At 57.8% G+C, this 23,859-nt stretch overlaps 1 protein-coding gene across 5 annotated transcripts in view; it reads left to right on the plus strand.

Moving 5' to 3' along the window:
- Positions 1-23,859, plus strand: part of C5_2H7orf57 (chromosome 5_2 C7orf57 homolog) — a 240,495-nt gene that overhangs the window by 109,273 nt on the left and 107,363 nt on the right. For all 5 annotated transcript variants that reach the window (XM_085607398.1, XM_085607394.1, XM_085607396.1 and 2 more), the window contains exon 4: positions 4,514-4,622. In XM_085607398.1, the coding sequence (XP_085463524.1) occupies positions 4,514-4,622 (109 nt within the window). The remainder of the gene's footprint in view (positions 1-4,513; positions 4,623-23,859) is intronic.

Below are 23,859 nucleotides of genomic sequence, written 5' to 3' on the forward strand. Positions count from 1 at the left end.
AGAACTCTCAGCTTGGGCTGGAGTTGAACAAGACACCCATTCCAAAATGGTAGGCCTTTCCAAAAAGGGTAGTGGGGTTGTGCCAGTCACAACCCCTGTCCAAGTAGCTTTCCTCCCTGAAAAGGTTGGAAGGGCAGTGGTAGCCACCGCCCAGACACAGACAGACTTCCCTGTAGAAATTGGCAGAGCTGTGACAGTCACAGCTCAAACACAAACTGAGTGCCTTCCTGAAAAGGTTGGCAGGGCTGTAATGGTCTCAGTCCATACTCAGACTGACCTAGGTGTAGTGAAGCCTGAAACTATGGATCACTCCACACAAACCGAGAGTAGTGGGGAGGAAGAAAAGTCTCCCTCTCCCCAGACATTAGGAAAAGGTCAGCCTCCTCAGGGATCTGACCTCACCCCTTGTGAAGGAACTGCCCCAGAGGTAGCCAGGCCTGGCCTGGCAGAGCCTCTGATGTCAGTGGCCCCTTCCAAGGTGGGACCCAGTCTGGTGCAGGTAGCCTGCCTCTCTCTACCCTGCCTCAGTCAGCCCAGGGCTGCAGAGGTCAGGGAGGCCAGTGGACCCCAAGAGGGCCCCTGTCCACAAGAACCCCCCAATCAAAAGACTGAGGATTGCCTGGCTAGTAGCCCTAGCCAGGTGATGGGTAAAAACATTCCTGAGGGATCCCCTTTACAGGTAGTTAGGGACCTCCCCCAGAGGGATTCTGTTGGGCACAAGCAAACCTGGGACCTTAAGGCCCCAAACCTGACCTGTCCCTCCAGTAAGCCCACAAAAGGGACCCAGCCTCCAGCTTTAGGTAGCCAGAGGCTGACCCTGAGAGCACAGTGCAACTCAGTTAGAGAAAGAAAGGCATCCATGGTGGAGGATGATTGGAGGAAGCTGAGGCCTCACTTTGAGGACACTCACTTCAGTACTCCATCTCAACACCAGCCTTTCACTTTGCAAAGACACACCAAAGGTAGAGATTCCCTATGGTGGAGACCCTATGATATCTTTAGGATGAGGGATTGCTTAGTGGACCATGAGACAGGGGGTAACCATGCCAGTGCTGGTTCTTCCTTATATGGCCACTCAGGCAATAGAGGCTTACCTTGTCAAGGCCAGCCTTATCTCCTTTCGTTTGGGGGGGGGTTGTGTAGGAAGGTGGATATCTGACTATGGTTACCCCCAACTTTTTGCCTAGTGTCTAGCTGGTTTTTCGACTTAGTTGGCCTGAGATCCTGCCATTCAGGGTCTCAGGCTGTCTGCTCTCTCTTTAAAATGGACTCCATGTACCCTAGGTACATTCCCAATTGGTAAGGATCACCTTATTGGACCCTGTACAGAGTACCCTAGGTACCCAGGGCATAGGTGTACCCTAGGCCTCCCAGGGGCTGCAGCATGTATTATGCCACCCCTGGTCTGGCCTTCCAATCAGACACAACTGGCTGATCACTCAGCTGGGGCAAGGTCGTGTAATCACCCCTTGCTTAGATATAGTATGCCTATATCTACCCTTATATATAGACACATGTGTACCTATCAGTCACTCCTATGGCAGGCCTTAACAATCCTGGAGGCAGAGTGCTTGGTAACATGTGAGATGGTGCTCTAGCATGAGCTGAGCCTGTCTGCAGCTTTCGGAACCATGTCCTTATAGCTGTTCTATGATATAGCCTACCATATACTCTTAAAGTGCCTTATAATCTTAAACGGTTATGGTAACTATGGTTTGGCTTTATCAAAACATGTCGTGTAAGGTGTCTAACACTTTGGAATAATACCCCCATACCATTTCTGGTGATGAGGATATTATTCCTCCCTTCTAGAGGGAGAGACATGTTAAAATCCTACTTTGCTGTTTATCTCTAACCAAAGCCTCAGCATCACAAAATGGATGCTGCTGCCACAGACACAAGTCTGACCTCCTGCTGCTGGGAGTGATCCCAGCCAGGGAGGCCTGGACAATAGGTTTCCTGCTTGGGGAGGTGCTAGCACCTCCCCAGACAGCCTTTAGTGTATTGGGGCAGGGTGGGCTGAAAGGAATGAGACATGCCTGGGGCACACAAGGTGTTCCTTGCATAGTCCAGTTCAAACCGGCGCTGGGGCACTCCAGCCCCAGCTCTGGCGCGAAACTGGACAAAGGGAAGTGGGTGTAACCACCCCCTCCCAGGTCCCACCCATAAGGCGTGACCTAGCAGGTATCCCAGCCCCCCAGATTAGTATAAGAGTGGGAGTTGGGCCTCAAGACTTTAGATTATCCTGAACCTGCAAAACTGAACAGAAACTCTGGACCTTCGACATTCGACGAAAGAAGAAGACTGAAGAATCTCCCTTGTAGCCAAGGAGTGGCTACCCTGTGCAAACAGGCACCATCAAGAGACTACCCTTTGCTTTGCGACCGTTCTACGAGGAACCGACTGCAGAGCCCGACCAGAGCCTTGACTTCCAGACTTCTCCGACCCTCATCCACATCTACAGCAGAGCTGAGATCCGTGGAGGCGACGAGCGACGTGGGACCGGCTACCTGGGAAAAGTGGCTAGTAACTTACAGCGCAGCTTCTGAGGTACCCTCGAAGTTGTGCACCGGGGATTGAGAAGCCCCAACCCCAAGCACCATCTGCACCGAAGATCAGCCCCCCACACTCCACGAGTCCTGCGTGGGGCCCTTCAGCATTTTCCTACTTGCCGCGTCTGTCCGGTTGCTTGCCCGCTGGCTAGTGGCCTCTGTGACGACGCACCCTGAAATCTTCTGCGCTGGTTTGGCTCCTCCAGACTGGCTCCCGCTTCTCTGCAAAGAAGAAGCACCCCAGACCTTCCTGGTCTGCACCAGAAGCAAGTCCTTCGTTCTTCGTTCTTCGTGGGTTCCGCTTGCCAAGGCTTGGTGAGTCCTAGTCCAACTTCGACGCCGCCGACAGCAAGAGCCTTCGTGGGACAGCTCGCCTCCTGGTCCTGGTCGCCCTCGACGCTTCCTGGTCCTCCTGGCTGCAGCGACAAGCTTCACCTTCACCTGCAACTCTTCACGACATCGCCTGGTTCCTTCCTGGTTCCACGTGGTCACTGGCTAGTGACCTTGACTCTGTCCCTTCTGCTTGCAGGTTTCGTCTCTTCTTGATCCCAGCCTTGGGATCCACCGGACACTCTTCACTGACTGCCTGTCAGCATCTTTCTTCAGGTATCCATAGGAGTCGACGACGAAAACGACGCATCTTCACCCCTATGCACCCGCAGCCTGTGGGCTAGGTAACTTGGGTACTCCGGTGCTCATCAGGATAGTGACTATCCTAGTGTCTAGTTTTCAAGTCTCAACTTCCTAGCTACTCCGGAAGTGTCCTAAATCTATCGTTTTCTAAACTGTACTATTGCTATTGACTTTTACGCATTACGCGTGAGTGTTTCCACTCTGCACACGAATCCCGTGGGCCTCCCACTTCCTAACTAACGCTAGTGTAGTGTAGCCCCAGCGATTCCCTAGGCCTAGGCCTATTCTATTTCCGTGACAGTGGTTCTTATACCACTTACTTAGTATATGGTTTGCGTGGCCCCTAGGGCCTAACTGTATTACTTACCTGTGTGACTTACTGTATGCATTAATAAGACTGTGTTGTACTTACCTCTAATCTCATAAAGAGTGCTGAGGGTTTGCTTAGAATAAATACACTTTATTTTATATATATATCTGTTGTGGTGTCCTTTCATTTGGTATTCAAGGGATTATATATGGTATCACAGCTGGCTTCACATGCCATTCAGAGTTTAGCCTAAGACTGCTCTTGTCCATGCTACCACTAGGATAGCTGGTCTATAAGGTTGACTTTACAACCAATCACCATAAGGGTATTTGGACTGATATAAGGTGTACACTATAACTAGTGACATCATACATCAGGCCAACTTCTCACAATTATATCACACAAATGATGACAATTCATCACACTCTTGAGCTGAAAAGTCAGTATATGCAAGGATATCTGCTGAACCTTCATAAGGGTGAACAATGTCACGATGAAGGTGATGTACAATGAGTTTAAGCTGAGAGGTGTGAAGTGGGTATACTTAATTGGAGCTTGGAGGGTAGGTATGACAATCCCCAACACTTTACAATCTTATTTACTATGATTATTAACCCTTCAAATTCCAACAGTTATCCAAGAATCAGCTGTAGAATTATCAGAAACAGTAGTACAAGTAAGTTATTGTAATCTGTTCTGGTCCTGCTCACTAATTAGGGAATCTTCTTACTCTGGGTAGTAGAGCAATTAACAATTTTCCCCAGATAATACCATGCAATGTTTGCTCATTATGGAGCCATTTATTTGTACTTATCATTGAAACACACTAGATGATCCCCTAGAGAAGGAGAGCTTTTGTTTGTTTGTCAAGTCAAATACATTTTATGGTGATGGATAGTTAATATCTTTATTAAAATACTTGGCAGAAAATAACTTTATTGTGATGTTGATGGTGGGGTAAATATTCTGTAAAACAGTGTTGTGTGACTTTTGACGTTTCTGCTTTCTTCTCTTTAAGATTTGTTGAAACAAATGACACCAGCAGCAAGGAAATCATCCCCTGTAGCATATTCCATACCTGACTGGTATACTCATGAGGCGATGACTCCGCCAGCAAAACAAACAGAGTAAGTTTTTGTTGATATAAATAAGAATGTTTCCCTTCAAGTACTTGTTATTGCTGCATTTGACTATTTCTTAAAGACTCATGGAACATTCATTTTAAGCTAGCAAGCATCTAAAAAGTTTATCATCGAAGAGGACTTAGCTTTAATGTTTGAAAGCCAACTCTTGAAGCCAGACCTGAAGTTGAAATAAATTCAGTAAGGCATGTAAAACTCCCTGGGAAACTTCACTTCACCTTTCGATTCTTTAATATCAGAGGCAACTTTAACTCCTCACAGATGTCTCCAACCTTCTCAAAAGCTTTCTTTCTTTAAATGCCTCAACACCTACGTGTCGGTTGCACCCACATCAGAAGGGCTATCCTTTTTATATTTGAATGGATAGTTGGGTAGATAAGAGGACCATTTTAGTTTTGCTACCACAACATAGTGTTTATTCCTGGGCGGTTTCATGTTGCGGTCATTGCCTTTTTAAAAAAAAAAAATGTATAATTCTTTTTATTAAACCAATTGAGATACATCACTTACATATTTGCAGGCGACTTCAGTTTGCCTTTTGTTTTTTATTTAAACTTTACAAGCCTCACATTTTGCAAGTTGATAAAGTTCAGTCGGAAGACTTCACAACTTTACACTGAGGTGCTAAAGAAAGTACACCCTGTTAACAGTCTATGGTTTTACATATTAAGACATATCTGACCTCCATCTGGAGCGCACTAGGTCCTAAGAGTAAATACATCTAACCACGTGTTCTTAATCATGGACAAATGAAGGCAAGATTAACTTAATTTCCTTTTTTTATTTTTAAAAGTAAGTACTAGGAAACACTGCTACAGCAAAGTAGGGTTGTGAGATCCCATTAAAATTCATTTTGATAAAAGAAAAAAGTGAACTGCATACAGAAAATAGAGACCGATAGAGAACAACTTTATTGGGAGGACATTCACCAATGCTACTTTAAGGGAAACAGCAGCTCCAAAACTGCATCATACAGTGCATTGACTTTTAAAGGGCACTTGTTTTTATTTATTTATTCAATTATTTACTTTAGTAGTACTCACTTGTGACCAGTACTCAGTACACAATGCTAGATAGATACAAAATCAGTCAGTACAACCAATACCTCAATGGATGTGAGTAGCTCAAGAGCTGAATTTAATGCCCACCCGCCCGCCCGCCCGCCCCATTAACTTCTCGCCCGCCTGCCCCATTCACTTATTCTCTCCCACCCGCTCCCCACCCCATCCGCTTCTTCTCTCCCACCCGCCCGCTCCATCCGCTTCTTCTCTCCCACCCGCCCGCCCCATCCGCTTCTTCTCTCCCACCCGCCCGCCCCATCCGCTTCTTCTCTCCCACCCGCCCGCCCCATCCGCTTCTTCTCTCCCACCCGCCCGCCCCATCCGCTTCTTCTCTCCCACCCGCCCGCCCCATCCGCTTCTTCTCTCCCACCCGCCCGCCCCATCCGCTTCTTCTCTCCCACCCGCCCGCCCCATCCGCTTCTTCTCTCCCACCCGCCCGCCCCATCCGCTTCTTCTCTCCCACCCGCCCGCCCCATCCGCTTCTTCTCTCCCACCCGCCCGCCCCATCCGCTTCTTCTCTCCCACCCGCCCGCCCCATCCGCTTCTTCTCTTCCACCCGCCCGCCCCATCCGCTTCTTCTCTTCCACCCGCCCGCCCCATCCGCTTCTTCTCTCCCACCCGCCCGCCCCATCCGCTTCTTCTCTCCCACCCGCCCGCCCCATCCGCTTCTTCTCTCCCACCCGCCCGCCCCATCCGCTTCTTCTCTCCCACCCGCCCGCCCCATCCGCTTCTTCTCTCCCACCCGCCCGCCCCATCCGCTTCTTCTCTCCCACCCGCCCGCCCCATCCGCTTCTTCTCTCCCACCCGCCCGCCCCATCCGCTTCTTCTCTCCCACCCGCCCGCCCCATCCGCTTCTTCTCTCCCACCCGCCCGCCCCATCCGCTTCTTCTCTCCCACCCGCCTGCCCCATCCGCTTCTTCTCTCCCACCCGCCCCATCCGCTTCTTCTCTCCCACCCGCCCGCCCCATCCGCTTCTTCTCTCCCACCCGCCCGCCCCATCCGCTTCTTCTCTCCCACCCGCCCGCCCCATCCGCTTCTTCTCTCCCACCCGCCCGCCCCATCCGCTTCTTCTCTCCCACCCGCCCGCCCCATCCGCTTCTTCTCTCCCACCCGCCCGCCCCATCCGCTTCTTCTCTCCCACCCGCCCGCCCCATCCGCTTCTTCTCTCCCACCCGCCCGCCCCATCCGCTTCTTCTCTCCCACCCGCCCGCCCCATCCGCTTCTTCTCTCCCACCCGCCCGCCCCATCCGCTTCTTCTCTCCCACCCGCCCGCCCCATCCGCTTCTTCTCTCCCACACGCCCGCCCCATCCGCTTCTTCTCTCCCACACGCCCGCCCCATCCGCTTCTTCTCTCCCACACGCCCGCCCCATCCGCTTCTTCTCTCCCACCCGCCCGCCCCATCCGCTTCTTCTCTCCCACCCGCCCGCCCCATCCGCTTCTTCTCTCCCACCCGCCCGCCCCATCCGCTTCTTCTCTCCCACCCGCCCGCCCCATCCGCTTCTTCTCTCCCACCCGCCCGCCCCATCCGCTTCTTCTCTCCCACCCGCCCGCCCCATCCGCTTCTTCTCTCCCACCCGCCCGCCCCATCCGCTTCTTCTCTCCCACCCACCCGCCCCATCCGCTTCTTCTCTCCCACCCGCCCGCCCCATCCGCTTCTTCTCTCCCACCCGCCCGCCCCATCCGCTTCTTCTCTCCCACCCGCCCGCCCCATCCGCTTCTTCTCTCCCACCCGCCCGCCCCATCCGCTTCTTCTCTCCCACCCGCCCGCCCCATCCGCTTCTTCTCTCCCACCCGCCCGCCCCATCCGCTTCTTCTCTCCCACCCGCCCGCCCCATCCGCTTCTTCTCTCCCACCCGCCCGCCCCATCCGCTTCTTCTCTCCCACCCGCCCGCCCCATCCGCTTCTTCTCTCCCACCCGCCCGCCCCATCCGCCGCTTCTCTCCCACGCGCCCGCCCCATCCGCTTCTTCTCTCCCACCCGCCCGCCCCATCCGCTTCCTCTCTCCCACCCGCCCGCCCCATCCGCTTCCTCTCTCCCACCCGCCCGCCCCATCCGCTTCCTCTCTCCAACCCACCCGCCCCATCTGCTTCTTCTCTTCCACCCACCCGCCCCATCCGCTTCTTCTCAAATCTGCTTCTTCTCTCCCACCCACCCGCCCAATCCGCTTCTTCTCAAATCTGCTTCTTCTCTCCCACCCACCCGCCCCATCCGCTTCTTCTCTAACCACCCGCCCGCACCATCCGTTTCTTCTCTAACCACCCGCCCGCACCATCCGTTTCTTCTCTAACCACCCGCCCGCACCATCCGTTTCTTCTCTAACCACTCGCCCGCACCATCCGTTTCTTCTGCCCCCACCCCCGCCCCATCCATTTCTTCTCCCTCCACCCACCTGCCCCATCCGTTTCTTCTCCCTCCACCCACCTGCCCCATCCGTTTCTTCTCCCTCCACCCACCTGCCCCATCCGTTTCTTTTCCCTTATCCGTTTCTTCTCCATTACCCACCGACACATCCGTTTCTTCTCCCCCACCCACCTGCCCCATCCGTTTCTTCTCCCTCCACCCACCCGATCCGTTTCTTCTCCCTCCACCCACCCGCCCCATCCGTTTCGTCTCCCTCCACCTACCCGCCCCATCTGTTTCTTCTCAACCACCCGCCCGCCCCATCCGTTTCTTCTCTCCCTCCCGCCCCATCCGTTTCTTCTCTCCCACCCGCCCCATCCGTTTCTTCTCTTACAATCCGCCCGCACCATCTGTTTCTTCTCTACCACCCGCCCGCCCCATCCGTTTCTTCTCATACATCTGTTTCTTCACTCCCACCCACCTGCCCTATCCGTTTCTTCTCCCCGATCCCCCCGCCCCATCTGTTTCTTCTCCCCCATCCACCCGCCCCATCCGTTTCTTCTCCCCCGATCCACCCGCCCCATCCGTTTCTTCTCCCCCGACTCACCGCCCCATCCGTTTCTTCTCCCCCGACCCACCCGCCCCATCCGTTTCTTCTCCCCCGACCCACCCGCCCCATCCGTTTCTTCTCCCCCGACCCACCCGCCCCATCCGTTTCTTCTCCCCCGACCCACCCGCCCCATCCGTTTCTTCTCCCCCGACCCACCCGCCCCATCCGTTTCTTCTCCCTCGACCCTCCTGCCCCATCCGTTTCTTCTCTACCCACCAGCCCCATCCGTTTCTTCTCTACCCACCCGCCCCATCCGTTTCTTCTCCCCCACCCACCTGCTCCATCTGTTTGTTCTCCATCTGTTTGTTCTCCCCTCACCCACCCACCCCATCTGTTTCTTCTCCACTTGTCCCATCTGTTTCTTTTCCAACATCTGTTTCTTCTCCCCAGTCCACCCGTTTCTTCTCTCCCACCCATCCGCCCCTCTATTTCTTCAACCCCATCCACCCGATCCGTTTCTTTGACAACCGACAACCACCCGATTTTTCTTCTAGATCTGTGTCTTCTCCCCCCACCCACTGGCCCCTTCCATTTCCTCTCTCCCCAACCACTGGCACCTTCCTTTTCTTAGATACCCAACCACCCGCCCCATCCATTTCTTCTCCCCATCCATTTCTTCAAACCCCCATCCATTTCTTCAAACCCCCATCCGTTTCTTCTCCACCCACCACCCCATCTGTTTCTTCTCCCCACCACCCACCCACCCCATCTGTTTCTTCTCCCCCACCCACCCGCCCCATCTGTTTCTTCTCCCCCACCCACCCGCCCCATCTGTTTCTTCTCCCCCCACCCACCCGCCCCATCTGTTTCTTCTCCCCCCACCCACCCGCCCCATCTGTTTCTTCTCCCCCCACCCGCCCCATCCGTTTCTTCTCCCACCACCCACCCGCCCCATCCGCTTCTTCTCTCCCACCCGCCCGCCCCATCCGCTTCTTCTCTCCCACACGCCCGCCCCATCCGCTTCTTCTCTCCCACACGCCCGCCCCATCCGCTTCTTCTCTCCCACCCGCCCGCCCCATCCGCTTCCTCTCTCCCACCCGCCCGCCCCATCCGCTTCCTCTCTCCCACCCGCCCGCCCCATCCGCTTCCTCTCTCCAACCCACCCGCCCCATCTGCTTCTTCTCTCCCACCCGCCCGCCCCATCCGCTTCTTCTCAAATCTGCTTCTTCTCTCCCACCCACCCGCCCAATCCGCTTCTTCTCAAATCTGCTTCTTCTCTCCCACCCACCCGCCCCATCCGCTTCTTCTCTAACCACCCGCCCGCACCATCCGTTTCTTCTCTAACCACCCGCCCGCACCATCCGTTTCTTCTCTAACCACCCGCCCGCACCATCCGTTTCTTCTCTAACCACTCGCCCGCACCATCCGTTTCTTCTCTCCCACCTGCCCCATCCGTTTCTTCTGCCCCCACCCCCGCCCCATCCATTTCTTCTCCCTCCACCCACCTGCCCCATCCGTTTCTTCTCCCTCCACCCACCTGCCCCATCCGTTTCTTTTCCCTTATCCGTTTCTTCTCCATTACCCACCGACACATCCGTTTCTTCTCCCCCACCCACCTGCCCCATCCGTTTCTTCTCCCTCCACCCACCCGATCCGTTTCTTCTCCCTCCACCCACCCGCCCCATCCGTTTCGTCTCCCTCCACCTACCCGCCCCATCTGTTTCTTCTCAACCACCCGCCCGCCCCATCCGTTTCTTCTCTCCCTCCCGCCCCATCCGTTTCTTCTCTCCCACCCGCCCCATCCGTTTCTTCTCTTACAATCCGCCCGCACCATCTGTTTCTTCTCTACCACCCGCCCGCCCCATCCGTTTCTTCTCATACATCTGTTTCTTCACTCCCACCCACCTGCCCTATCCGTTTCTTCTCCCCGATCCCCCCGCCCCATCTGTTTCTTCTCCCCCATCCACCCGCCCCATCCGTTTCTTCTCCCCCGATCCACCCGCCCCATCCGTTTCTTCTCCCCCGACTCACCGCCCCATCCGTTTCTTCTCCCCCGACCCACCCGCCCCATCCGTTTCTTCTCCCCCGACCCACCCGCCCCATCCGTTTCTTCTCCCCCGACCCACCCGCCCCATCCGTTTCTTCTCCCCCGACCCACCCGCCCCATCCGTTTCTTCTCCCTCGACCCTCCTGCCCCATCCGTTTCTTCTCTACCCACCAGCCCCATCCGTTTCTTCTCTACCCACCCGCCCCATCCGTTTCTTCTCCCCCACCCACCTGCTCCATCTGTTTGTTCTCCATCTGTTTGTTCTCCCCTCACCCACCCACCCCATCTGTTTCTTCTCCACTCACCCACCCACCCCATCTGTTTCTTCTCCACTTGTCCCATCTGTTTCTTTTCCAACATCTGTTTCTTCTCCCCAGTCCACCCGTTTCTTCTCTCCCACCCATCCGCCCCTCTATTTCTTCAACCCCATCCACCCGATCCGTTTCTTTGACAACCGACAACCACCCGATTTTTCTTCTAGATCTGTGTCTTCTCCCCCCACCCACTGGCCCCTTCCATTTCCTCTCTCCCCAACCACTGGCACCTTCCTTTTCTTAGATACCCAACCACCCGCCCCATCCATTTCTTCTCCCCATCCATTTCTTCAAACCCCCATCCATTTCTTCAAACCCCCATCCGTTTCTTCTCCACCCACCACCCCATCTGTTTCTTCTCCCCACCACCCACCCACCCCATCTGTTTCTTCTCCCCCACCCACCCGCCCCATCTGTTTCTTCTCCCCCACCCACCCGCCCCATCTGTTTCTTCTCCCCCCACCCACCCGCCCCATCTGTTTCTTCTCCCCCCACCCACCCGCCCCATCTGTTTCTTCTCCCCCCACCCGCCCCATCCGTTTCTTCTCCCACCACCCACCTGCCCCATCCTTTTCTTCTCCCCCACCCACCCGCCCCATCCGTTTCTTCTCCCCCACCCACCCGCCCCATCCGTTCCTTCTTATTTTACCCACTGTTAGACGGCGACCTCAGAGGAGCCCGGAAGGCGGTCCTGACTACCCTGAGTCCCACCCGTGTAGTATCGTAGCCGGGCACTGGCGGGAGATTCCCCAGGGGGAGGAATCTCGCAACTAGGATCGTACTTCTGGCACCACACGACACAGAGTGACCACACTGGGTATTCTCAGAAAACAAGCTTTATCAAATAGGTATCACTGCAAATATGTACAAGGTGAGCACGGGCTCAAGAGTCTCGGAAAGGTAGGGGGTAGCGGGACAGTCTCTGGTAACGGTTCAAAGCAGGGACGTATCCGGCGCACAGCTCACAATCCTCGAGCTGGGGGATACGTGGTCGGAGTCGGGGTCCGGCGGGACCGTGAGAGTCTGGGGGAGCCGCGAGTCACTCAGCGGGCTCAGGTACAGGTTCGGAGGTCTTACGATCTTCAAGGAGCCGCGAGTCACTCAGCAGGGCTCAGGTACAAGTTCGGAGGTCTTACGATCTTCAGGGAGCCGCGAGTCACTCAGCAGGGCTCAGGTACAAGTTCGGAGGTCTTACGATCTTCAGGGAGCCGCGAGTCACTCAGCAGGGCTCAGGTACAAGTTCGGAGGTCTTACGATCTTCAGGGAGCCGCGAGTCACTCAGCAGGGCTCAGGTGGGTTCAAGTTCCAGGAGCCGCGACCACGTTGGCAGGCTCTCGTTGTTCCAGCGTCGAATCTGCCGGACAGTCTCAGAGCACCCCTTGTTATAGGTCGACCCCTCTTTGATGTCCGGAGTCTGTGCAGGCAGGGGTCTTGTCACCTGGGGGCCGCTTGTCGGGGTTTCCTGCTATTGTCTTTTGATCCTTTCAGGGCCGGGTCGGGAGGAGTCCCAGACACCCAGCAGGCACGGAGCCAGCCCGCAGGGAGGCCGGAGGGCCGATCGAAACCCATCGTCCCAGGGGAGTTCAGAGGTGCGATAGAAACTGCTCCTCCCTCTCTCATCCCCTGGAAGCGTGATGTCCTCCAGCCGGAGTGGCGCCTCGAGGCCCGGGTCGCGCTGGGGCCGGGTGGCCATCTTGTTGCATGGAGTGGGCACGCGGGCCCGGGGTGGCCGAAAGGAGAGAGGCCATGGACGGGGATGTCCGGGGTTGGTGCGGGTGTCCTGGTGGGAAGGGTCGGCTGGGCCGTGTGCTTGGGCTGCAGGTGCCAGGTTTCGGTGGTGCGGGGGCACGGAGGGCCATTCTACGAGGCCGGGTCCAACACGCGTCCCCCCAGCTGAAAGCCGGAGAGAACTGCCCATCACCTTGGGGGGTTCTCTTCGCTGAGGCGGAAGAACCGGGAGAGGCCGTCAGCGTTGGCGTGGTCCGTACCAGGGCGGTGTTCTACGGTGAAGTCCATTCCCTGGAGGGAGATTGACCACCGCAGTAGCTTGGGGTTTTCTCCTCGCATCTGCATGAGCCATCGCAAGGGCCGATGGTCAGTTTGGACTCTGAAATGAGTGCCGAACAGGTAGGGTCGTAGTTTTTTGAGTGCCCAGACCACGGCAAAGGCTTCGCGCTCTATGGTGCTCCACCTCTGTTCTCGGGGCAGCAGCCGCCGACTGAGGAAGGCGACGGGCTGGTCTAGGCCTTGATCACTCACTTGGGACAGGACGGCCCCAATGCCATGCTCGGAGGCATCGGTCTGGACTATGAACTCCTTGGTGTAGTCGGGAGCCTGGAGGACGGGGGCAGTGCACATGGCCTTTTTTAGAGCATCGAAAGCTTCCTGGCAGGCAGCCGTCCACTGCACCTTCTTTGGCTGTTTTTTAGACGTGAGTTCAGTGAGAGGGCCGACCAGGCTGCCATACCCCCGAATGAATCGGCGGTAGTAGCCCGTGAGTCCCAGAAAGGCTCGGACCTCCGTTTGGGTGATGGGTGGTTCCCATGCCAGGATGGCGTCGATCTTTGGCTGTAGAGGGGCGACCTGGCCACTCCCGACTTGGTGCCCCAGGTAGACTACGGATCCTTGCCGATCTGGCACTTGCTGGCCTTTACGGTGAGGCCTGCCTGGCGCAGGGCGATTAGCACTCTCCGGAGGTGCTGGAGGTGCTCACTCCACTCTGAACCGAAGACAGCGATGTCGTCCAGATAGGCCGCGCTGAACTGTTCTAGCCCGGCCAGGACCCTATTCACCAGTCTCTGGAAAGTGGCCGGGGCATTTTTCATCCCGAAGGGCATCACGCGGAAGCGGTAGTGCCCATCGGGGGTGGAGAAAGCAGACCGCTCCTTGGCCCCTTCGGTGAGCGCAATCTGCCAGTATCCGCAGGTGAGGTCGAAAGTGCTGAGGAACCGGGCGTCCCCTAGTCGGTCAATGAGTTCGTCGGCTCGTGGAATGGGGTGGGCATCGGCTCGGGTAATGTCATTGAGCCCCCGGTAATCCACGCAGAACCGGAGCTCGGGGGCGACACCGGGGGCCGCTGCCTTCGGAACCAGGACCACGGGGCTGGCCCAGGGACTGTCAGAGGGCTCGATCACCCCCAGGGTCAACATCTTCGAGACTTCAGCTTGAATGCAGGACCGGACCCGGTCAGGAACCCGGTAGGCTCGGTGTCTCACCGGCGGGCTGTCCCCGGTGTCCACATCGTGAACACACCAGTTGGTGACCCGGGGGGTCAGGGAGAAGAGGTCGGAAAATTGTCTGAGGAGCTGGCGGCAGTCCGCTTGTTGCTGGGCAGTGAGGGCTGGGGAGAGGTTCACTCCCTCCACGGAGCCATCCTGCTCCTTGACACACAGGAGGTCCGGGAGGGGATCCGACTCATCTTCGGCCCCGTCATCGGTGGCCAGCAGGAGGCTCAGTTCTGTCCGCACGAAGTGAGGCTTGAGGCGGTTCACGTGCAGGACCCGGAGGGGATCCCGAGGCGACTGGACGTCCACCAAGTAGGTGACTTGACTCTTCCTCTCAACCACTTTGTAGGGCCCAGTCCATCGGTCCTGGAGGGCGCCAGGCTTCACGGGGGCCATGACCCACACCTGCTGGCCCGGCTGGAACTCGACCAGAGTAGCATTCTGGTCGTACCAGCGCTTCATTTCTTCTTGACTCGCCTCCAGGTTGGCCTCGGCCAGTTCTCGGAACCTCCTGGTCTGGTTCCGGAGGGCCAGGACATATTGGAACACATCTCGGGGGGTGGTCTGGGGTGCTGCCTCCCACCCTTCCTTAACCAAACTGAGGGGACCTCGGACGGGGTGGCCATAGAGTAATTCAAACGGGCTGAACCCTAAGGACTTCTGGGGGACCTCCCGGTAAGCGAACAAGAGGCAGGGGAGCAGGACGTCCCACTTACGCCGGAGGGGCTCTTCTAGGCCAGCGATCATCCCTTTCAAAGTCCTATTAAACCTCTCTACTAGGCCGTTCCCTTGGGGATGGTACGGGGTGGTGAACTTATAGGACACCCCACATTGTTGCCACAGGGACGTCATATACCTTGATATAAAATTAGTTCCGCGATCGCTCACGACCTCGCGGGGGAAACCCACCCTGGAAAAGATCCCCATCAGGGCCCGGCCCACCACGGGGGCCGTAATGGTGCGTAGGGGAATAGCCTCCGGATAGCGGGTGGCGTGGTCTACTAGGACCAAGATGAAACGGTGACCTTGGGAGGTGGGGGGGTCCAGTGGCCCCACGATGTCGATTCCGACTCGTTCGAAGGGGGTACTGACGACCGGGAAGGGTTGGAGGGGAGCCTTGCGCTTCCCCCCACTCTTCCCACTGGCCTGGCACGTGGGGCAGGACTTGCAGTGTGCCTCTACCGCTGCTTTCATCTTAGGCCAATAAAAATGGGTCACGAGACGGCTGTAGGTCTTGTCCTGACCCAGGTGGCCGGCGAGGGGGACGTCGTGGGCTAAGCCCAGGAGGAAATCTCGGAAGCGGAGGGGTACCACCAGTACCCGTCCGGATCCCAGCTCCACCGACTTCTGCTCACTATACAGGATGTTATTCTCCCAATAGATTCAGTGCGTTCCGGTCTGGTCACCTGCGGCTTGGCCCTCGGCCTGGCGCCGCAGCCCGACCAGGGAAGGACAGGTGGCTTGCTCCCGGCAAAATTCTTCCCGGGTGGGCCCGCCCTCGTGGCGCCAATGGGCCAACTCGGGTAGATCCCCCAACTCGGGGACCGGGGCGGGGTCGGATGGTGCGGGTTCGTCGCTGGCGACGGACCCTTCTGATGGGGGGACGGGAGGACCCTCGGCGGGGACGGTACTGGTTTCTTCGACCGGGGTGCTCTCGACTTCTCTCCGGGGAGTGAGTCGGGCTGTCATAGATCGGGTGGTGGCACACACCCACTCGGGGAGTCCCATCATTCCTAGGTGGGCCTTGCGCTCTACGTGCTTCCAGGGAGAACTCTCCAGGTCGTTCCCTAGGAGGCAGTCGACCGGCTGGGAGGTTCTTACGGCCACCTTGAGTTTACCTATCACCCCTCCCCACTCAAATGGCACCAGGGCTACCTGACACATACTTTCCCTATTGTTTGCGGATATTACGGGGCAAAAGACATTGGGGAGGATCTGCTCCTCGGGGACTAGGTGCCTGAGGACACCGGTGATACTGGCCCCGGTGTCCCGCAGGGCCTCTACCTGGTGGCCATTGATCTTGACGAGCTGCCCATATTTCTGTGTGTTGGAGGGTAGGAGGCTACCAGGGATCATTTCCCTATCTCCCAGGGATACTAGGGCCATCGCGGCGGGTTCCCACTCCTCGGCTTCCTCAACCTCCTCCCCCAGGGCTACGTTGGCTATCTGTCTCGCAGGGGGGACTTGGGTGGCCATGGGACACTCTGGGTCATTGGCGTAGTGCCCGGGTTTCTGGCAACGGAAGCATGTGACGGTCACCCGGTGTCCCCGTCTCCCAGGGGGCCCGGTCACTGGTGGGGGGGGCGCCGGGAAAGGTGGAGGTGGTGTCTTCGGGGGGCTAGGCTGGGACTCTCTCGGCCCTCCCTGGTTCCCTCCCCCTCTCTGGCGGGGTGGTCCCTGACTGGTTCGGGGGTACTCTCCTACCATGCCCCGGGAGACCCGGGTGTTGGTCCAGCGGTCGGCCTCCACAGCCAGCTCCCGGGGATCTGTGAGCTTGCTATCCAGCAGATGTTGACGTAGCTCTATGAAGCAGTTCGCAGCCAGATGTTCCCATAACATGAGATCAGTGAGTTCGGCAAGGGTGGTGACTTTGCTGCCCTTGACCCACCCATCGAAGGCCCGACTAAAAAAGTTTACATACTCCACCCAGGTGGTGCCCGGGATCTTCCTGCAGTCCCGGAACCGTTGGCGGTACATTTCTGGGGTGAGGCCGTATCTTGTGAGGAGAGCCTCTTTCATGTGGCTGTAGGAGGTCTGCAGGGAGAGGGGTAGGTCGAGCAGGGTGTCCCTTCCTTCGCTCAGAAACCGCCCCCACAACCCCGCCCCCCAGTCCTTCTGTGGGATCCGATGGGAGGTCATGGCGACCTCGTAGGCCCGAAACCATTGCTGAATGTCATCGTTTTTATAATATTCCTTGACCACATCCTTGGGGATGTGGACCTTCTGTTCCGCTGGGGGGGCCGTCTCTCGGTTTCCCGAGGGCCTCCCGTCCTCATTTCGGGCCTTGAGCTCGAGTTCCTTTAAGCTGCGTTCGTGCTCCAGTTGGAGCTTCCTTCCTTCGTGCTCCCGTTGGAGCTTCTTTTCTTCCAGTTCGCCTTGTACGCGCATTTGCTCTACCGCTAGCTTTTTCTCCGCTAACTTCAATTCGCCCTCGATTTTGAGTTTGGCTAACTCGAGTTCATGACTGCGGCTTCTCTCTCTGCTCTGTCCGTGAGTTCTTCCGGGGATAGGCCCCCGTCTGGTACGATGCCTCGCACCTGATTGTCGCTGCTTTCACTTGGGGGGGGTTCGGCTTCGTCGGGGCGCTCCCCCGTGCCTTCCGGGCGGGAGGCCCCGGTCTCCACCCAAGTTTTCAGTGCTTTCTGCAAGTCTTCCTTAGTGTTGAGGCCAGTGGTAGCGATTTTAAGTTCTTTGCAAAATTGCTTTAGCTCTTTGTGTGTGTATTCTTCTAGATGCTCCACCTGGAACACTCTGTTGGCGTTGGTTTCTGCGGAGCTCATGGCGCTTCCTTCTGCCATCTTTGTTGGTCGTGCGTCCGTTGTTCACTGTACGATCTCTAGGTGATGGGCCCGAATCCCGTCGCTTGCCACCAATGTTAGACGGCGACCTCAGAGGAGCCCGGAAGGGGGTCCTGACTACCCTGAGTCCCACCCGTGTAGTATCGTAGCCGGGCACTGGCGGGAGATTCCCCAGGGGGAGGAATCTCGCAACTAGGATCGTACTTCTGGCACCACACGACACAGAGTGACCACACTGGGTATTCTCAGAAAACAAGCTTTATCAAATAGGTATCACTGCAAATATGTACAAGGTGAGCACGGGCTCAAGAGTCTCGGAAAGGTAGGGGGTAGCGGGACAGTCTCTGGTAACGGTTCAAAGCAGGGACGTATCCGGCGCACAGCTCACAATCCTCGAGCTGGGGGATACGTGGTCGGAGTCGGGGTCCGGCGGGACCGTGAGAGTCTGGGGGAGCCGCGAGTCACTCAGCGGGCTCAGGTACAGGTTCGGAGGTCTTACGATCTTCAAGGAGCCGCGAGTCACTCAGCAGGGCTCAGGTACAAGTTCGGAGGTCTTACGATCTTCAGGGAGCCGCGAGTCACTCAGCAGGGCTCAGGTACAAGTTCGGAGGTCTTACGATCTTCAGGGAGCCGCGAGTCACTCAGCAGGGCTCAGGTACAAGTTCGGAGGTCTTACGATCTTCAGGGAGCCGCGAGTCACTCAGCAGGGCTCAGGTGGGTTCAAGTTCCAGGAGCCGCGACCACGTCGGCAGGCTCTCGTTGTTCCAGCGTCGAATCTGCCGGACAGTCTCAGAGCACCCCTTGTTATAGGTCGACCCCTCTTTGATGTCCGGAGTCTGTGCAGGCAGGGGTCTTGTCACCTGGGGGCCGCTTGTCGGGGTTTCCTGCTATTGTCTTTTGATCCTTTCAGGGCCGGGTCGGGAGGAGTCCCAGACACCCAGCAGGCACGGAGCCAGCCCGCAGGGAGGCCGGAGGGCCGATCGAAACCCATCGTCCCAGGGGAGTTCAGAGGTGCGATAGAAACTGCTCCTCCCTCTCTCATCCCCTGGAAGCGTGATGTCCTCCAGCCGGAGTGGCGCCTCGAGGCCCGGGTCGCGCTGGGGCCGGGTGGCCATCTTGTTGCATGGAGTGGGCACGCGGGCCCGGGGTGGCCGAAAGGAGAGAGGCCATGGACGGGGATGTCCGGGGTTGGTGCGGGTGTCCTGGTGGGAAGGGTCGGCTGGGCCATGTGCTTGGGCTGCAGGTGCCAGGTTTCGGTGGTGCGGGGGCACGGAGGGCCATTCTACGAGGCCGGGTCCAACACCCACCCACCCGCCCCATCCGTTTCTTCTCCCCCACCCACCCGCCCCATCCATTTCTTCTCAACTACCCACCCACCCCATCCGTTTCTTCTCAACTCCCACCCCCATCCGTTTCTTCTCCCCCACCCACCCCATCTGTTTCTTCTCCACTACCCACCCACCCCATCTGTTTCTTCTCCACTCGCCCCATCTGTTTCTTTTCCAACATCTTTTTCTTCTCCCCATCCCCCCGTTTCTTCTCCACCACCCACCTGCCCCATCCACACGATCCGTTTGACACCCGCCACCCACCCGATTTTTCTTCTGGATTTGTTTCTTCTCTGTTGGACCCGGCCTCGTAGAATGGCCCTCCGTGCCCCCGCATCACCGCAACCTGGTGCCTGCAGCCCAAGCACGCGGCCCAGCCGACCTTTCCCACCAGGACACCCGCACCAACCCCGGACATCCCCGTCCATGGCCTCTCTCCTTTCGGCCACCCCGGGCCCGCGTGCCCACTCCCTGCAACAAGATGGCCGCCCGGCTCCAGCGCGACCCGGGCCTCGAGGCGCCACTCCGGCTGGAGGACATCACGCTTCCAGGGGATGAGAGAGGGAGGAGCAGTTTCTATCGCACCTCTGAACTCCCCTGGGACGATGGGTTTCGATCGGCCCTCCGGCCTCCCTGCGGGCTGGCTCCGTGCCTGCTGGGTGTCTGGGACTCCTCCCGACCCGGCCCTGAAAGGATCAAAAGACAATAGCAGGAAATCCCGACAAGCGGCCCCCAGGTGACAAGACCCCTGCCTGCGCAGACTCCGGACATCAAAGCGGGGTCGACCTATAACAAGGGGTGCTCTGAGACTGTCCGGCAGATTCGACGCTGGAACAACGAGAGCCTGCTGACGTGGTCGCGGCTCCTGGAACTTGAACCCACTTGAGCCCTGCTGAGTGACTCGCGGCTCCCTGAAGATCGTAAGACCTCCGAACTTGTACCTGAGCCCTGCTGAGTGACTCGCGGCTCCCTGAAGATCGTAAGACCTCCGAACTTGTACCTGAGCCCTGCTGAGTGACTCGCGGCTCCTTGAAGATCGTAAAGACCTCCGAACCTGTACCTGCGCCCGCTGAGTGACTCGCGGCTCCCCCAGACTCTCACGGTCCCGCCGGACCCCGACTCCGACCACGTATCCCCCAGCTCGAGGATTGTGAGCTGTGCGCCGGATACGTCCCTGCTTGGAACCGTTACCAGAGACAGTCCCGCTACCCCCTACCTTTCCGAGACTCTTGAGCCCGTGCTCACCTTGTACATATTTGCAGTGATACCTATTTGATAAAGCTTGTTTCTGAGAATACCCAGTGTGGTCTCTCTGTGTCGTGTGGTGCCAGAAGTACGATCCTAGTTGCGAGATTCCTCCCCCTGGGGAATCTCTCGCCAGTGCCCGGCTACAATACTACACGGGTGGGACTCAGGGAAGTCAGGACCCCTTTCCGGGCTCCTCTGAGGTCGCCGTCTAACATTGGTGGCAAGCGACGGGATTCGGGCCCATCACCTAGAGATCGTACAGTGAACAACGGACGCACGACCAACAAAGATGGCAGAAGGAAGCGCCATGAGCTCCGCAGAAACCAACGCCAACAGAGTGTTCCAGGTGGAGCATCTGGAAGAATACACACACAAAGAGCTAAAACAATTTTGCAAAGAACTTAAAATCGCTACCACTGGCCTCAACACTAAGGAAGACTTGCAGAAAGCACTGAAAACTTGGGTAGAGACCGGGGCATCCCGCCCGGAAGGCACGGGGGAGCGCCCCGACGAAGCCGAACCCCCTCCAAGTGAAAGCAGCGACAATCAGGTGCGAGGCATTGTAGCAGACGGGGCCTATCCCCGGGAGAACTCGCGGACAGAGAGAGAAGCCGCAGTCATGAACTCGAGTTAGCCAAACTCAAAATCGAGGGCGAATTGAAGTTAGCGGAGAAAAAGCTAGCGGTAGAGCAAATGCGCGTACAAGGCGAACTGGAAGAAAAGAAGCTCCAACGGGAGCACGAAGGAAGAAAGCTCCAACTAGAGCACGAACGCAGCTTAAAAGAACTCGAGCTCAAGGCCCGAAATGAGGACGGGAGGCCCTCGGGGAACCGAGAGACGGCCCCCCCAGCGGAACAGAAGGTCCACATCCCCAAGGATGTGGTCAAAGAATATTATAAAAACGATGACATTCAGCAATGGTTTCGGGCCTACGAGGTCGCCATGACCTCTCATCGGATTCCACAGAAGGACTGGGGGGCGGGGTTGTGGGGGCGGTTTCTGAGCGAAGGAAGGGACACCCTGCTCGACCTACCCCTCTCCCTGCAGACCTCCTACAGCCACATGAAAGAGGCTCTCCTCACAAGATACGGCCTCACCCCAGAAATGTACCGCCAACGGTTCCGGGACTGCAGGAAGATCCCGGGCACCACCTGGGTGGAGTATGTAAACTTTTTTAGTCGGGCCTTCGATGGGTGGGTCAAGGGCAGCAAGGTCACCACCCTTGCCGAACTCACTGATCTCATGTTATGGGAACATCTGGCTGCGAACTGCTTCGTAGAGCTACGTCAACATCTGCTGGATAGCAAGCTCACAGATCCCCAGAAGCTGGCTGTGGAGGCCGACCGCTGGACCAACACCTGGGTCTCCCGGGGCATGGTAGGAGAGTACCCCCGAACCAGTCAGGGACCACCCCGCCAGAGAGGGGGAGGGAACCAGGGAGGGCCGAGAGAGTCCCAGCCTAGCCCCCCGAAGACACCACCTCCACCTTTCCCGGCGCCCCCCCCACCAGTAACAGGGCCCCCTGGGAGACGAGGACACCGGGTGACCGTCACAGGTTTTCGTTGCCAGAAACCCGGGCACTACGCCAATGACCCAGAGTGCCCCATGGCCACCCAAGTCACCCCTGCGAGACAGATAGCCAACGTAGCCCTGGGGGAGGAGGTTGAGGAAGCCGAGGAGTGGGAACCCGCCGCTATGGCCCTAGTATCCCTGGGAGATAGGGAAATGATCCCTGGTAGCCTCCTACCATCCAACACACAGAAATATGGGCAGCTCGTCAAGATAAATGGCCACCAGGTAGAGGCCCTGCGGGACACCGGGGCCAGTATCACCGGTGTCCTCAGGCACCTAGTTCCCGAGGAGCAGATCCTCCCCAATGTCTTTTGCCCCGTAATATCTGCAGACAATAGGGAAAGTATGTGTCAGGTAGCCCTGGTGCCATTTGAGTGGGGAGGGGTGATAGGTAAACTCAAGGTGGCCGTAAGAACCTCCCAGCCGGTCGACTGCCTCTTAGGGAACGACCTGGAGAGTTCTCCCTGGAAGCACGTAGAGCGCAAAGCCCACCTAGGAATGATGGGACTCCCCGAGTGGGTGTGTGCCACCACCCGATCTATGACAGCCCGACTCACTCCCCGGAGAGAAGTCGAGGGCACCCCGGTCGAAGAAGCCCGTACCCTCCCCGCCGAGGGTCCTCCCGTTCCCCCATCGGAAGGGTCCGTCGCCAGCGACGAACCCGCACCATCCGACCCCGCCCCGGTCCCCGAGTTGGGGGATCTACCCGAGTTGGCCCATTGGCGCCACGAGGGCGGGCCCACCCGGGAAGAATTTTGCCGGGAGCAAGCCACCTGTCCTTCCCTGGTCGGGCTGCGGCGCCAGGCCGAGGGCCAAGCCGCAGGTGACCAGACCGGAACGCACCGAATCTATTGGGAGAATAACATCCTGTATAGTGAGCAGAAATCAGTGGAGCTGGGATCCGGACGGGTACTGGTGGTACCCCTCCGCTTCCGGGATTTCCTCCTGGGCTTAGCCCACGATGTCTCCCTCGCCGGTCACCTGGGTCAGGACAAGACCTACAGCCGTCTCGTGACCCATTTTTATTGGCCTAAGATGAAAGCAGCGGTAGAGGCACACTGCAAGTCCTGCCCCACGTGCCAAGCCAGTGGGAAGAGTGGGGGGACGCGCAAGGCTCCCCTCCAACCCTTCCCGGTCGTCAGTACCCCCTTCGAACGAGTCGGAATCGACATCGTGGGGCCACTGGACCCCCCCACCTCCCAAGGTCACCGTTTCATCTTGGTCCTAGTAGACCACGCCACCCGCTATCCAGAGGCTATTCCCCTGCGCACCATTACGGCCCCCGTGGTGGGCCGGGCCCTGATGGGGATCTTTTCCAGGGTGGGTTTCCCCCGCGAGGTCGTGAGCGATCGCGGCACTAATTTTATATCAAGGTATATGACGTCCCTGTGGCAACAATGTGGGGTGTCCTATAAGTTCACCACCCCGTACCATCCCCAAGGGAACGGCCTAGTAGAGAGGTTTAATAGGACTTTGAAAGGGATGATCGCTGGCCTAGAAGAGCCCCTCCGGCGTAAGTGGGACGTCCTGCTCCCCTGCCTCTTGTTCGCTAACCGGGAGGTCCCCCAGAAGTCCTTAGGGTTCAGCCCGTTTGAATTACTCTATGGGCACCCCGTCCGAGGTCCCCTCAGTTTGGTTAAGGAAGGGTGGGAGGCAGCACCCCAGACCACCCCCCGAGATGTGTTCCAATATGTGCTGGCCCTCCGGAACCAGACCAGGAGGTTCCGAGAACTGGCCGAGGCCAACCTGGAGGCGAGTCAAGAAGAAATGAAGCGCTGGTACGACCAGAATGCTACTCTGGTCGAGTTCCAGCCGGGCCAGCAGGTGTGGGTCATGGCCCCCGTGAAGCCTGGCGCTCTCCAGGACCGATGGACTGGGCCCTACAAAGTGGTTGAGAGGAAGAGTCAAGTCACCTACTTGGTGGACGTCCAGTCGCCTCGGGATCCCCTCCGGGTCCTGCACGTGAACCGCCTCAAGCCTCACTTCGTGCGGACAGAACTGAGCCTCCTGCTGGCCACC

The sequence above is a fragment of the Triturus cristatus genome, chromosome 5_2, assembly GCF_964204655.1.
Source record: "Triturus cristatus chromosome 5_2, aTriCri1.1, whole genome shotgun sequence".
Lineage (NCBI taxonomy): Eukaryota > Metazoa > Chordata > Amphibia > Caudata > Salamandridae > Triturus > Triturus cristatus.